The sequence below is a fragment of the Triturus cristatus genome, chromosome 2_2 (genome assembly GCF_964204655.1).
Source record: "Triturus cristatus chromosome 2_2, aTriCri1.1, whole genome shotgun sequence".
NCBI classification, from domain to species: Eukaryota; Metazoa; Chordata; class Amphibia; order Caudata; family Salamandridae; genus Triturus; species Triturus cristatus.
In genome coordinates, this window is record NC_140582.1 from 809136978 (window position 1) to 809154248 (window position 17271).

Below are 17271 nucleotides of genomic sequence, written 5' to 3' on the forward strand. Positions count from 1 at the left end.
CTAAATATAAAATCTCTCAAGTGCTTTGTGAGAGTCGAGCATTAAGTTCAGCCCCCTCAGGATCCATGCAAGGGATTGTGCATCCATGCATGCATGCCCTGCATGGATACTATAAGTCACCCCTCTGCTAGGCCTTTTAATCATGAAAAGCAGGGTGCTTGTTTATAAGTGTGAGGATGTGCCTGCATGAGCAGAACACCCCTACAAATCCCAGAGTCGATTATCCAGGCTTTGTAAGTGCGGTCAGCCATTGTTATACATATAGTGGACATCAGTCAGTACGAGAGGTCTAACTATATAGTGGCTGCACCGAACCCGGTCATGTTTGGTATCAAACATGTTGGAATCATACCCCAACACAGTTTCCAGTGTTGGAAGTATGATTCCATGTACTGGGTGGCTCCCTTGGGGTACCCACCTGTACTCCCGGTTACTGCCTTTCAGGGTCTGACAGCAAGCTAGTGCTGCTGCCGACCACTGACACGGTTCTGCCCTCCTGCTGAGCAAAGCTCGAGCAGGGAAAGGTAAAACAATAGGTTTCCTGTCGCAGGGAGGTGTGACCACCTCCCCAGTCAGGACATAGTGTATTGGGCTGAGGTGGGGGCACTTGCCAGCACCACCAGACGGCTTTGGACAGCACATGTGGTGCCCTCCTTGCATACTCCAGTTTGAAACAGTTCAGGGAGCCCTTGGCTCCCCCTTTGGCACGAAACTGGACAAAGGACATGGGAGTATCCTCACCTCCGTCCAGCTCCTCTTCTGGGAGGGATCCCGGAGTCGTCCTAACCCCTTTCTTAGGGTATTTAAGCGCTTCTGTGGGTGGGTCCTCAGATTCATCATGGGAAAAGATTGAAGCCTGAAACCACGTCACTCCTCAACCATCTGGTCACTTGGACTTCGCCTGGAACCAAGACTACATCAAGGTAGACTCCTGCTGCTCTTGGTCTCGCTGTTCTGCTAGTCTTCTTCGTCATCTATGTCTGCGATTCTTCCAGGATCTTCAACAGGCCTGTGGGCATCAGGGACATCTGAAGTAATCTCCCTTGGAGTGGAGGAGTCACTCCCCTGCATCTGAAGGCACTGCAACAAAGCTGACCGGTCTGCTGCTCCGAACGTCCCACAGACTTCGAAAAGGCTCAGGAACGCAGGTGGCGGTTCTGCAAATCCATTGATGCCGGACTTGTCCTTTCAACAACCTTGAGGCCAGTATCCCTCATCGGAACTGCTGAGACCAAACCCCTGTGCACCGCGTCGACTTGCTGTTGCCAAGGTTTGTTGACTCTGCACTCCAGAGATCTTTGCGCTACAAGGAGCCCCAGCCACCAGCATCTCTTTCTGGCAAGTACAGTGTCTTCACTACATCATCTGCATCGTGTACCTACTGTAGGAAGGTGGATATCTGACTATGGTTACCCCCAACTTTTTTGCCTAGTGTCTAGCTGGTTTTTCGACTTAGTTGGCCTGAGATCCTTCCATTCAGGGTCTCAGGCTGTCTGCTCTCTCTTTAAAATGGACTCCATGTACCCTAGGTACATTCCCAATTGGTAAGGATCACCTTATTGGACCCTGTACGGTGTACCCTAGGTACCCAGGGCATAGGTGTACCCTAGGCCTCCCAGGGGCTGCAGCATGTATTATGCCACCCCTGGTCTGGCCTTCCAATCAGACACAACTGGCTGATCATTCAGCTGGGGCAAGGTCGTGTAATCACTCCTTGCTTAGGTGTAGTATTCCTATACCTAACTTACATATAGACACATGTGTACCTATCAGCCACTCCTATGGCAGGCCTTAACAATCCTGGAGGCAGAGTGCTTGGTAACATGTGAGATGGTGCTCTAGCATGAGCTGAGCCTGTCTGCAGCTTTCGGAACCATGTCCTTATAGCTGTTCTATGATATAGCCTACCATATACTCTTAAAGTGCCTTATAATCTTAAACGGTTATGGTAACTATGGTTTGGCTGTATCAAAACATGTCGTGTAAGGTGTCTAACACTTTGGAATAATACCCCCATACCATTTCTGGTGATGAGGATATTATTCCCCCCTTCTAGAGGGAGAGACATGTTAAAATCCTACTTTGCTGTTTATCTCTAACCAAAGCCTCAGCATCACAAAATGGATGCTGCTGCCACAGACACAAGTCTGACCTCCTGCTGCTGGGAGTGATCCCGGCAAGGGAGGCTTGGACAATAGGTTTCCTGCTTGGGGAGGTGCTAGCACCTCCCCAGACAGACTTTAGTGTATTGGGGCAGGGAGGGCTGAAAGGAATGAGACATGCCTGGGGCACACAAGGTGTCCCATGCATAGTCCAGTTCAAACCGGTGCTGGGGCACTCCAGCCCCAGTCCTGGCGCGAAACTGGACAAAGGGAAGGGGGGGTAACCACCCCCCTCCAAGGTCCCACCCATAAGTCGTGACCTAGCAGGTAACCCAGCCCCCCAGATTAGTATAAGAGTGGTAGCTGGGCCCCAGGAGATTAGATTATCCTGAACCTGCAACTTGAACAGAAACTCTGGACCTTCAACATTCGACGAAAGAATAAGACTGAAGAATCTCCCTTGTGGCCAAGGAGTGGCTACCCTGTGCAAACAGGCACCATCAAGAGACTACCCTTTGCTTTGCTGAAGTTCTACGAGGGACCGACTGCAGAGCCCGACCAGAGCCTTGACTTCCAGACTTCTCCGACCCTGATCCACATCCACAGCCGAGCTGAGATCCGTGGAGACGACGAGAGACGTGGGACCGGCTACCTGGGAAAAGTGGCTAGTATCTTCAAGCGCAGCTTCTGAGGCACCCTCGAAGTTGTGCACCGGGGATTGAGAAGCCCCAACCCCAAGCACCATCTGCACCGAAGATCAGCCCCCCACACTCCACGAGTCCTGCGTGGGGCCCTTCTGCATTTTCCTGCTTGCCGCGTATGTCCGGTTGCTTGCCCGCTGGCTAGTAGCCTTTGTGACGACGCATCCTGAAATCTTCACCGCTGGTTTGGCTCCTCCAGACTGGCTCCTGCTTCTTTGAAAAAGAGAAGCACCCCAGACCTTCCTGGTCTGCCCCAGAAGCAAGTCCTCCGTTCTTCGTGGGTTCCGCTTGCCAAGGCTTGGTGAGTCCTAGTCCAACTTCGACGCCGCCGACAGCAAGAGCCTTCGTGGGACAGCTCGCCTCCTGGTCCTGGTCGTCCTCGACGTTCCCTGGTCCTCGTGGCTGCAGCGACAAGCTTCACCTTCACCTGCAATCTTCACGACATCGCCTGGCTCCTTCCTGGTTCCACGTGGTCACTGGCTAGTGACCTTGACTCTCTCCCTTCTGCTTGCAGGTCTCCTCTCTTCTTGATCCCAGCCTTGGGATCCACCGGACACTCTTCACTGACTGCCTGTCAGCATCTTTCCTTCAGGCATCCATAGAAGTCCACGACAAAACCCGACGCAAGTTCACACATATGCACCCGCAGCCTGTGGGCTAGGTAACTTGGGTACTTCGGTGCTCACAAGGGTAGTGACTATCCTAGGGTCTAGTTTCCGAGTCTCGACTCTCTAGCTGCTTTAGAAGTGTCCTTAAACTGTTAATTGCTAACAACTACTATTTCTATCGACTTTTATGCATTACGCGTGAGTGTTTCCACTCTGCACCTGAATCCCGTGGGCCTCCCACTTCCTAACTGTTGCTAGTGTAGTGTAGCCCCAGCGATTCCCTAGGCCTAGGCCTATCCTATTTCCGTGACAGTGGTCCTTATACCACTTACTTAGTATATGGTTTGCGTGGCCCCTAGGGCCTAACTGTATTACTTACCTGTGTGACTTAATGTATGCTTAAATAAGACTGTGTTGTACTTACCTCGGATCTCATAAAGAGTGCTGAGGGTTTGACTAGAATAAATACACTTTATTTTATATATATATCTGTTGTGGTGTCCTTTCATTTGGTATTCAAGGGATTATATATGGTATCACAGCTGGCTTCACATGCCATTCAGAGTTTAGCCTAAGACTGCTCTTGTCCATGCTACCACTAGGATAGCTGGTCTATAAGGTTGACTTTACAACCAATCACCATAAGGGTATTTGGACTGATATAAGGTGTACACTAGAACTAGTGACATCATACATCAGGCCAACTTCTCACACCTACCTTCTTGGTGAACTGCTCAAGGTCCTCTTGTGACTCCTGTGCCTTCGGCCTGTGGGTCCTCTTGAGGGTCTTCTTCTGCTTTAGCGGACTCCCCTGCTTGCTCAGGGCCTGCCCGGACTATCCTGCTTGTGGCGAGTCCCTTGTACCTTGCTGGTCCCAATGTTGCTCCTTCTTCGCTTTCCATGCCGGTTGCAGCTGCCAAAGCTTGTTGGTGATCCCACCGGACACTGACCCCCTAGTTCTCGACTTCCAACATGGGACAGCTCGTGCACGGCTCCTGGTCTTCCTCAGCACCACCTGGTCCTCACAGCTGCAGCAACAAGGTCACCATCAACTCGCTTGAACCGTCCGTCATGGGTGGGCGTTGCTCTTCCGTGACACCTGGTCACCTCCAAGTGGCATAGACACTGTCCCCTCTATGTACAGGTTCTTCACCTTGAAGAATCCACCCTTGGATTCCACCGGACTCTTGCACAGTCTTCTCCAGGGGCATCTTTCCTGAAGTCCTCCATTGTGGTTTACGGCGGTTTCAAACATTACTTCGCACCTATCCACCCGGCTTCCCTGGTGTAGGTATCCTGGTTCCTGGGGTATTCACGGATGGGGTGACTCTCTAACCTTTTGCCTTCCACTGGGCTTTTTCGGGGTCCACTTGGAAGGGTACTTTTTCTTCCAAACTGCAATTGCGACTTCCCTGTTGACTTATATTGGATACACGGCTGTGTTTCCACTCTGCACACAGCATCTGTGGCATTCCTGGGTACTTACCTTGCGCTGTTCCTTGTGTCCGCAACTCCTTTGAGTCCCCTGGTCCAAGTCCCGACTTCGGTCGCAGTTCCCCTTCCACTTTTTAATATATGGTTTTGTCTCCCTTTGGAGACCACTATATTTTGTGCTTACTTACCTATTTCAATTGAAGTATTATTGTGCATTTGTGTTGATATCTCTGGGTAGGAGATATACCAATGTGTTAGTGTATAGATAAAAATAGTTCTATTTTCTACTCAACACTCACTGTGTGGTTCTTTTTTGGTTTAACCTACACTACATGATTAGATCTGGTAAAACAACTCTCCACAGCTACCACTTAGAGAGCTTTCTATGGTTGTCTAAGATCACTAAAATCACAATAAGGGTTGTCTAGATTAGTGCAGGGTGCTTCACTTAGATAAGTGTGTACCATATACTAAGCCAGCCTCCTACATTCAAGTTTAATCAGCCTTTATTTTCCAAACTTAACGCACAGACGCATTTCGGGAAAAGCTTTTTTCAAAGTGCATACACTACAGGAATAAATATGTGTTTGTCATCAAGAACATAAAAAAATACTATATACATACAAACAATACTTCTCAAAACACCACGTGCATGTTTAAAAACAATTCCCGATTGTTAAAAGAAAACATATTTTTTTACCTTTCTCTTTGTAAATGGCAATAATTTATAAAACTTATTTCTCAAAATGTATAAATATCAATTCCATAACAGTACCATCTACACTGTAATCATGCACTATTCCTCCTTTATTTTATCAAAAAGGAGGAAATAGCACTCAGATTGAGTTGTGACTCTAGAAATGGAAGCAGACCATACACATTTAATTTACCAATGTCTTCCAGGAAAGTAATTTAGGGCAAATGTCCATATACCACATATAATACATTTCAGCAAACTCTTATTGCATGACCTTAGAGTGTTATTAAAATACTGAATTCCACTGTCAGGCTAGGTAAAAGAAAGTGCTTATATAAATGATATCTGAATTACTGCCAAATGGCATAATATATATTTTCACACACACACTCTTCCATTTTCCCCCCACTGGGCATATGTGCAAATAACTTTTGTCACAGAAAAGATCAAAAATAATCGCCAGAGAGAACCTGGTCATCTCAGATGGCTAAAAGCCACTTATCCTTCTAAGAAGTTGATCGCGAACTGTGTAGCATTAATGGATACAATTTGTAAAAAAAACATATACATATATATTCACTGAAGAAACCATAGGTTTCAGGGACGTTATAGTTAGTTGGACATTTCACTCGTACAAAACCAGACAAATTTCACCGTTCTAGTTAGTTCAGCTAACTATAACTCGCGACCCCGCAATGCACTGCTGCTGACGTCACATATTACATCATTCACATGGTCAGTGACATCACTGATGACATCTCAAATGACATCACTGATGACATAATTCACGCGATAATCTGAGGCACCTCCTCACACCCTAATATAACCTTTGATACACCCACTCCAAAATACAGACTACCATTTTCGAAACCATAGACACACCTATAGCATGAATTCTGCCGTTTAAAAAAAAAAAATGCTTATTTTGGCCCAGGGGATCAGGGTGTTTCTACCCTGCCCCCTTTTCTTGTTTTTCACTTTTTTTTTCAGATTTCTTGTGACTCGGTTACCGAGTCACAAGATGGCTGCCAACACTTCCTGGTTTTGAGTGTTGGCAGCCAATTGGAATGAAGCTCATGGTCGGGAGGGTCCGCAATCCCACCTCTGCCATTCATATTGAAACTTTTTATTTTTTTTATTTCTCAGCAACTACTGAACGGATTTACACCATTTAACAAAAAGGACTCTTTCTGAACCAAGACCTACATTTGCCAAATTTGGTGTAATTCCGTTCAGCGGTTCAGGCTGTAGCTTTGCCTAAAGTTTCCTATGGAAAATAACATGGGGAAAACACGTTTTGGGACCCCCCTTTTTTCTCACCCCCGCTTGGCGAATCACCCCGAAACTTTCAAGACAGGAGCTAACCAGTGCTGATCACTAGTATTGAAACTTTCGAGAAGATTCATCAACCGGCACCAAGGTTATGGGGAAAACAAAAAATGCTTTTCCTATGGAAACTAGGTCCTAACTATAACTATCTACTGCCGATCGCCAGTAGGTAATATATATATATATATATATATATATATATATATATATATTACCTACTGGCGGTCGCCAGTAGGTAGTTATAGTTAGGACCCCTTTTCCATAGGAAAACCTCAACATTCTATTTTGAATAACTTTGGCGCCGGTCGATGAATCCTCGCGAATTTCTCAAAATAGGTGGGGCGCTACGCTCCGCTCCTACCCTGAAAGTCTCGGGGGGATCCGTCAAGCGGGGGCTGAGATAAAAGGGGGGTCCCAAAACGCGTTTTCCCCATGCATTTTTCCATAGGACCTTTAGAACGAGCTACAGCCCGAACGGCTGAACAGAATTACTCGAAATTTGGCAGAGAGGTAGTCCCTAGGTCAAGGAAGTGCCTTTTGTAGGTTTGGTGTAAATCTGTTCAGTAGATTCTGAGAAAATAGCCTTTAAATCAATATATATATCTGAGCCCGCTTACGGTACGCTTACCGTACGCTTACCGTAAGCGTACGGTGGCGTGCGCGAGCGCGATTCTGATTGGCTCTTAGATCTTAGTAAACATTCGAATCGGCCGAAACCAGGAAGCGGCGGCCGCCATTTTGTGTATTTCACTCAGAAAAAAAAGAGTGAAAACAAGAAAAGGGGGCAATGAGGAGAGTTACAGACCCCCTTACATTTGTGAGGGGGTCAAAGAAGGACTGTAAAGTACAAAGAAAACATTTATTGATTTTAAAAAAAAATCAAGGGGTACGCGTACGGTAAGCTTACGGTAAGCGTACGGTAGAAAAAAAAAAAAAATGAAAATCAGATTTAAGTGTTTAGATATTAGGGGGCTCTAAAAAGAGCCGTTGTGTTTATGAAATGATTTTTTAGTGGTACCTACAAGTAAGTACCGATGCAGAGTCTAAGGTTCAAGAGGAAGACTCTGTTCCCTTCATCATTGAAGTGCACACCATCTCCTCTATAAATGTCTTGCATGTCATAACGCAAGTTGTTGTGGTAAATGGCACCCATACCATAGTCACGGAGGAAAGCAGAAACAGATTTGTTGACGTGCTTTCTTGCTTTGTCATCGCACCGCGTGCCCACCGTGCGTGCACGGCACTAACTGCGTAAAGTGGGCGCGCGGTGCGCGAAGCGCACCGTGCGCGCACGGAACGAACTGCGTTAAGTGGGCGCGCACGCCACGAATGGCGTAAAGTAACTTAGCATTTAAAAAACCGTACAAATTCACTGAAAAAACCATAGGTTTCACACACGTTATAGTTAGGAATTAGCATTTAAAAAACCTTGCAAATTCACTGAAAAAACCATAGGTTTCACACATGTTATAGTTAGCGGAAATTTTACTGATAAAAAACCAATGAAATTCCCCCGTTATAGTTAGTGCAGGCAACTATAACTCACGCGACCGCAATCTTCTGCTGATGACATATGTGTCTTTATGAAAAAAAAAAATTTGTAATATATGTATAGCTAAAAATGTATGGAAGAAGACATGGGCAAATAAGTGTCTAAATACAGTATTAGCATCAGCAGAGGATTGCGGTCGCGTGAGTTATAGTTGCCTGCACTAACTATAACGGGGGAATTTCATTGGTTTTTTATCAGTAAAATTTCCGCTAACTATAACATGTGTGAAACCTATGGTTTTTTCAGTGAATATATATATATATATATATATATATATATAGAGAGAGAGAGAGAGAGAGAGAGAGAGAGAGAGAGAGAGAGAGAGAGAGAGAGAGAGAGAGAGAGAGAGAGAGAGAGAGAGAGAGAGAGAGAGAGAGAGAGAGAGAGAGAGAGAGAGAGAGAGAGAGAGAGAGAGAGAGAGAGAGAGAGAGAGAGAGAGAGAGAGAGAGAGAGAGAGAGAGAGAGAGAGAGAGAGAGAGAGAGAGAGAGAGAGAGAGACATACAATTTATTTCTTGCTAGAGATTATTTTTAAACATATACATGTGTCTATATGTTGAATATACGGATACAGAAACACATGTATATGTATGAACATATATTCATGAGTCTAGAAATTGATCTACATGTATTAGTACAGTTACATATAAAGAAAAGCAGTACATACTTGTATATCTATATTATTTTATATATGCTATATCACTTAAAAATGCTATAAACAAAAATTATATTACGGCTTCATTACTTAAATTAAATATACATTTGGTATATACTTCCATAAGTATTAAATACAAATGTTTTAACAGTGCACATTATAACAACAGGAATTAAGGCGATTATATCCTTCATCTAAATAATAAATGCATTTAATTAAAAAAAGAATCAGTTAGCTAATTTTCTGTGTTTACATCTTAGCAATAATGATTGCTATCCATGTATCATCGCAGGGTTCCCTCCCAAGTAAGGTAGATACATAGGGCCTTATGTAGGTGGCCTGGCATTTACCACTTCATAAATACCGAATCATACCGATTCGGTATTAATGAAGTGGTAAATGCTATGTAGGTATTCATTCGGTAAAAATTACCGAATCGTAGAAATTCGGTAATTACCGAATCGGTATTTACCGATTCGGTAATGAGGCATACCTTCCCATTGATTGAATCAATGGGAAGGTATGCCTCATTACCGAATCGGTAAATACCGATTCGGTAATGGGGGGAGCACAATCAAGGGTGGCAGGGTGTCACATTGACACCCTGTTGCACCCCTGATTCCTGCATGTGTGCACATGTGGCACACATACATGCCCTAAGGGCATGTATGTCTGCCACATTGCACACTTCTAAGCGCTTGAAAATGCATTTACAGAGCCATCCTTCATTTACCACCAACTATTAGTTGGTGGTAAATACCGACTCCACACGACACCCACACACTCCCCCTACATATCATTACATGATTCGGTATTTACCGAATCGGTAAAATTACCGATTCGGTAATTTTACCGATTCGGTAAATTACCGAATCCTGTAATGTGCCCCCTACATTGCAAAAGCCTAAATACCGGTCGGTAACGGTATGATTACCGAAAATCGGCCGTTACCGACCGGTATTGGGCTACCTACATGAGGCCCATAGTGCAGTAAGGGATTATGTGGAACTATTGTAGCATCTGTGGGTTGTGTATGGGATTATGTCGGGGACCGTGCGGTCTGTACCAGGGAGAGGGGTGGGGAGATGTTTTAAACCAAACCACCAGGCAATTGCCACAAACATCGGCCCCAGCGGCTGGTTCGTATATAGGCTCTCTACGTGGAACCTTTGATAGATGAGTGTCAACTTAGATTCAAAGAGAAAAGTAAAAATGAGCTACCGAAACATCCAAATCAAGACGGCAATAATCGGCTTGTGGCGTTATACGACGAGGAACCACCTTAAATATCACCAGCCAAAGTAGCACAAGTTATTAAGCGAGTATGAGCAGGTGGCACACCCAGCCCACATGGCGTTCTGGTAGCAGTGTATAAGTGGGCATCGCTGAGATGGGCAGCAGTGCTGGAGCCTCTGTTCTAAGAATGCCAATTGGGGGAACTATTCGAAGACATGGAGAGGCTCACTCCTGGTCCCAATCCATTAAATAGGCTCCTGATCATGCCCAGGGAATTACCGATTGATAGCAGTGTTAGATGTGGAAGGGAAGTGTTAAGCCTGCATACACTACATCAAGAGTTATTAGGCTGGGTGGAAGAAAGAAAGTATATTCCCCTATCTCAAACCGATTTCCAAAAGCGCTGCCATATCGAAGACAATCTTACTTGTATCACCCATTTGATTGAAGACACACTAGCAGGGAAGAGAAGGGCCCTGTATGTAGGATGCATTGATTTTCAAACCTCTTTTGATAGTGTATCACGCTCAAAGCTTTGGGGAAAATTAAACAACTGGGGAATTCCCCAAACTTTATTAAGATCAATTATAGCCCTCTACTTGGATACCTGGGTAAAAATAAGAGTCGGCTCTGGATGGCCCACTACGAGTAAAATTGAAACAAATAAAGGATTGAAACAAGGGTGCATTCTGACACCTTTGCTGTTTAATTTGTACTTGGCGGATCTCCCAGAGCATCTAGAGCGCGAGAGTGCTTTTCCCCCCAAATTTGCTAGAGTCAAAATTCAATCACTACAGCACGCAGATGACACGGTACTGCTAGACCAGACACCAGTGGGATTGCAGAGGCTCTTTTTGGCACTGACTGTATACTGCAGGATAAATCTTCCAAAAGTTAAAATAGGAAAAACAAAGGTGATAATAATTAAGGCAACCCGTTTTCCGTTTTTACTGATTTTTACAGATAAATTCAGACAGAAAACAATGTCTTTTCTGTCTGCGTTTATTTTAAAAAAAAAATGGTGCTTCTTTTAAGTGACCCTCCATGCTGTCTTTCATGAATTGTAGCCCAACAGCTTAGCAGATGGACAGTATGGAAATTTAAAAACATGATGACATTTCTTTAAATAATGGCATATGTCAACATACATTTATGATATAATGCTACTATTTAGTGGATGTATTGTTACGTAATATTTGGCAGCTTAAATAGCTAAATCACAACAGACATCAAAGAATGATTCCGTCTCTACAGTTAAATTATTATGGAAATGTACAGTTTTACAACTTCATTTATAAACAAAACATAAAATAAATATGGATAAATACAGATAAAATGGCCATCAAACAAATATGGATGAATTCAAACAGAAATGTTAATAAAATAAATACCATAAAACTGGGAGCCATAATGATAATCTCCCTGCAATGAGCAAGCAAAGGGTCTTGTTCATCGAAGGAAAAACCATAGAAGTGGTGACCGCATATAAATATCTTGGCATCTGGCTTGATCATAGGGGACGCTTAGCTGCACATATCACCACCCAGCAGGGCTAGCTAATTCCCTAGAAGGAGTCTTTAGCAAGGTGAAAAAATCAACTACTACACCATCAACATCATCAATAAATACTTTATTTCGATTGAGTTTACAATCATAAAAAGTACATTTAAAGGATTACAACATTATAAAAATCAGTTTGCTCATTGGCTGCTTAAAAAGTGACGCATTTTACATATAAGCACTGACACTCTAAGTACAAAAATAATAACACAATAATCAGTAAAAATCAGTTTGTTCGATGGCTGTTGAGGAAAGCAGACAATTAGGAGTAAACGCTAACACTCTATATACAGGAATAATAGCCGAACAATCAGTAAAATCTTAAGAAACAGTTGCCAATAGTTGAGAATGATTTTTCAAGCAGGCTTTAAGAAAGCAGGCTACGGTTTTGGCTATATACGGGGTATCTAGGTATTGAAGTGCCAAAAGAGCCGGTCTGCATCTTCTCAGCCCTAAATGTCGAAGCAAAGGAACCAGCCATCGTTTCCGCGGAGACTTGTAGAAACCGCAGAACTACTACACCAGATTTATCCTTCCTCCTCAAGGTCATAGGCTGCAAATTTCTCCTGATTGTGGCCAAAGGGGTGCTGATATTCAGAGACAGAATGGCAACCTGGCTGAATAGAGCGCAATCATCCTGTAATCGTAGAGTATTCCTGATGCCGAATTGTACCTCACATTCTCAAATCTGTTTAGAATTTGGGTTAACATCACAGCACTGGTTATTAAAAGCCATGTTTGTAGCATATTGTTTGACAGCTAAGCAGGCCCAGGAGTGCACACTAAAAAGTTACATCAGGACACACTTGCAACAGACTGGCACAAGTTTTTAATGCATGCCAGGGAGGCCCTGTAAGCACAATCAATATAGGCAAGCAGGCTGCCTACCCCCGTGGTGGCCAAGCTATTGACAAAACAAGAGAAGTTATTATTGGCATAACGTGATGCACAATCAGTGAAACAAATGGGGCACTGCAGTTTGGCCGCAGCACTCTATGATCCCTGCCACTCCAACTTTCCTTTCCCCTTAACCTGACAATGAAGAGCCAGTTAATGGGCCTTTGCTTTGATCTAGTCTAGCTAAAGGCATATTGGCATGGGCGGGGGAACCTTGAGGGGAAAGGTAGGCAATGTCACCTTTTTACCAATGGGGAGGATTTGTTGACCCATGTGCTCTATATCTGCAGGGCATTGAATCCACTAAGAAAGTTTTGGCTTCGGCCAACTTGGCGTATCTTTAATTTCCGGACCTGCCAAGGAGCGGTAGAGGCATGCTTGAGAGGGGACTCTGTACAACTGGCGGCTCACTTTATGAAATTTATGAAAGGCGTAGCAGTATTACTGGAGACTGGTCACCAACAAGATGTAGACTCAGAAAAACGAATCACTATATGTTTTTAACATACTACAGGCATTTTTATTAATGAAGTATTTATGAGTGATATTGTATTTTTTTAACACACATCTTTTAATAATGCTCTTTTTCACATATGTAATGATTGTAATTATTTTAAGAAATAGTGCAACAAATAAATTAATTTATAATTTATGTAAAAAGGCATGCAAGAGTATGTAAATGAGTATTCAAGTAGTACTACTTTCCGTACTCCTAAATGCTTTTGTAAATTGGCCCTAAAGTATTTTCATATTCATTGGATAAACATCACCTCTCTTACATTGATAACAAATGCCAATCTTATTTGGGTAGTTTGGATTCTCAGGTGTCTGAACAGATTTTTTTGAGAATATAGAGCTGCCATGGGAAGGTGTTTTAAGATTTTTTCAAAGCTCCTTCGGCACAGGGATTTTTAACCACCATTTTAATGGTTTATCCATTTTCATCTCTCTCAGCATTTGTATAAACTATGTATTTTTGATAGTGATCACCAAAGGCAGGTGACAAAACATTAGAACGTGTGAGTAAAACCATACACAATGGTGCAAAAACAAAGATCATAAATTATAAAATAATTCTTCAAGATGACCAAAATCTCAACCGTTGTTGATGCCATTCATTTAAAACCAACTCAAAAAATTGGCTGAACGATTTAACCACTCTTTAACAATCAGTTATCGTGGGAGGAGTCCAGTCGCGTCTGCTTCAGCGAATCAGTAGTGGGGGGGTTGGGGGGAGAGGCAGGGGAGAAAAAATAAATCACTTACCTGCCGGAGGGCCGCCACCTCACTTCCGTCATCTCCTGGCTTATGTTGGAACAGGAAGCGGGATAGGCTCCCCTAAGCCAATCACCACGCTGCAATGTAGGGTTGTGATTGGTCTGAGCGCCGTGGTTCGGCGCTCAGATGGGGAATAGAAGCCTGGGCATGTGCTCCACCCAGGCTGTAATGCAGCCTGGGTGGAGAACATGCAAAGTGTGCATGAATGTTTGGCTGGCCCCAGAGGGCCGGACAAACATTCATGCGCACTTAGGCGGGTGGCTAGACCCGCCCCACATAACTGCCCTCGCACAGAAAAATAAAATGATAACATCTTGTTATTATCATTTTATTTTTTATTATTTGCCGTGTTTAAGGCAGTAGACCGACGCTCCTCCGCCTCAGCGGAGGAGCCGCCCCTGGAGGAGTTGATGTAAATCAAAGTGCCTGTTGTGCATTTTATATTTACATTGGGGTCATCTGCCATGTAATGTTTTGCTGAGCCCTCTCCTGGTAGGCAAGACACGCAAGTGTCTCCGTTTCGAATCATGTGCACATCTATATGTTCTGTACCACCTGCAACCGTGTCTCAGTCTCTGAGACACAGCTCATCTGCATTTTCTGTACCAATTTAACAACCACTTACTCTGCCTCTAAGAATGATGATCAAATGGCAAAACTCTTTCTTGTCAGAAAAGGACGTTTCAGAGCTACAACGGGCTAGAAGGTCCCTGGCAATGCTTACAACTTTTGCTTCATAAATCTTGATGTCTTGTCTGTCCATATGATACATGCAATCTCCAACAGTAGCCTTAAGGATGTTTTGCCGTATAATGCACTATAGAAGTGTATTCACCCTTCAACTCAATGACTGAATGTAACTTTGACAACAGAAAAACATTTTCCTTTAAAATGTCCAACAATCACAAAAATATTTCACAGTGCCTGGGATTTATAGGAAGACTTAATTTGTAGTTTCAATATGATAAATGGCAACAGCATGCATTTACAACAAATGCTAAATAAAGTACTCACATCTGTACCAGAAGCTCTCGTCATTACATTCTTTGAAGACTCGCTTTTCCTCTTCTGTAGGAACGTAAGCCACGTTTACTGTATTCTTTTGTAACAAAAACACATTTGGACAATAGTAAGGGAGAGATCTATTAAAACGAATCTTCAAAATATTCGATAAAAACTAAATGTGACAATAGGAATCATAACTTCTAACAGAAATATTAACTTCCAGACAGGCAATTAAATAAAACAGATTTAATAGCTGAATTATTGCGCCTTAAAACTCGTGATGGTATGTTACAGAGACAAAGTAAAGAACTGCGGTAAAAACAACTAATGTGTTCAACTTACATTATATATCATATCTCAAAGCACAACTATTTTTTGCTTTCCGGCAAATATACCTTCATTGTCAAGTGTAAGTATCATAACAGGGGAAATATATGTTTTCTGAATAAAAATAAAATCTTGTGCAGGCTTCTAAACCATTTAATCTTTTATACGCCCTACCAGCCTAGGCCATGCACCTTTGACTAACTTTCATTTAGGAGCAATTTATTCAACTTTTTTGCACACAAGGAGTGTGACAGTGTAAACTACATGGTTTCATGTTTTACAGAACGTTTGGAAACAAGCAAACAAAATAATACATACCCCAAATATAACTTGATGCATCAATGACAGAGTTTAAACAATTAAATCTATCACATACAAAATGAATTTTTGGCAATATTTGTATAAACTGGGAAGGAGGCACTCAGGCAGCCCTTTAAATTTTAAGCAACCTTTTTGAGATTTTTCAAACAAAACAAAAATCACGTCTTCATGAAAGAACCTTGAAGCTTGTCAGTGGACTCAACTGGCAAGTCACTTGGTATGTTATGTGTATTTGTAAAGCACGCAAATCAAGCAAGAGGGTATCCTGGCTCTAAAGCAGGAGCTGTATCGGACAAACCAGTGTCGGGCTAGGTGAAGCGATAGTGTTGTAATTAGGACACAACACTTTAGGATCTTATTTTTTAGTGTTATAAGAGACAGGAGAATAACCTGTACCTGCAAAACCAGACAACTTTACAATGCTTCTTTCAACCTCCACAGAACCCCGTGACCTCATCGCCCAGAACTCTTGTACATCTACAACATTCCACTCCAGATTAAAGCCCTCTCTATAACACATCCCCATCCTTCCAGAACAACAATGAAGCCTGGCTAGGGTTCGGAAGCTGGGACCGGGCCCAGGGCTCGTGCTACGTCCCAGGGTCCCAGGCTGCAGGAGCCCTCCATCCTGGAAGCCAGTCGACCCTCAGATGGCTTGCAGGATGGGGGCTCTCACACCCCGGGGCCTGCCAGATGGAGCTCAAGCCCCAGGCCCGGACTCAGCTTCAGAACCCTAGCCAGGCTGGGGAGAGCCTCCCCGGGCCCTGATAGACGCCCGTAACCAGCACACAGACCCTATGATGGCTTGCAGGATGGGGGCTCACACACCCTGGGGCCCACCAGACAGAGCTCGAGCCCCAGGCCCTGTCCCAGTTTCAGAACCCTAGCCAGGCTGGGGAGAGCCGCCCCGGCGGACCCCAGTCCCCAGACCCTCGGCTGGCTTGCAGGATGGGGGGCTCCCGCACCCCAGGGCCTGCCGGACGGAGCTCAAGCCCCGGGCCCAGTTCCAGCTTCCGTACCCTAGCCAAGCTGGGGAGATCCTCCCTGGGCGACCCCCCGGTCCCCAGCACCCGAACCCTTGGCTGGAACCAAGGAGGGTTAAGCCCAGGCCACGTCCTCGCCCTGCCCGGGGAGCCCATTTTTCTCGACTATTAAGCCCCCACGTAGTGGGGGCTTACTGAACTTTGGGGAAGGACAAAAGTTGAAGCCAGCCCGGCCGGCCGGCCATCTGGTCACCCAGCCCGCAGGGCCATCTGGTCACCCGGCCCGCAGGGCCATCTGGTCACCCGGCCCGCAGGGCCATCTGGTCACCCGGCCCACAGGGCCATCTGGATGCTCAGCCAGGTGACCAGATGGCCCGGGACGACCCAGCGTCCAGATGGTCTGGGAGGTGCCGTACCCAGTCGCCTTGCAGTCTGGCGAGGGGTGGCCAGGCGCACCGAGGCAGCCACTCGGGAGGCTCCTTCCCCGGGGCTGCTGCTCGCCTCCCTGACTGACTGGGGCATCTGGTCACCCTGCCGACCCATAAGGGATGGTTGCCCCCATCCCCGCACCCCGGTGGAGCAGGGACA

General features: G+C 44.7%; 1 protein-coding gene across 1 annotated transcript in view; it reads right to left on the bottom strand.

Annotated features, from left to right (window-relative positions):
* The window catches only part of OCIAD1 (OCIA domain containing 1), a 241657-nt gene that overhangs the window by 189159 nt on the left and 35227 nt on the right, over positions 1-17271 (bottom strand). Inside the window, exon 2 of the mRNA XM_085642115.1 lies at positions 15062-15146. Within this exon, the coding sequence (XP_085498241.1) occupies positions 15062-15146 (85 nt within the window). The remainder of the gene's footprint in view (positions 1-15061; positions 15147-17271) is intronic.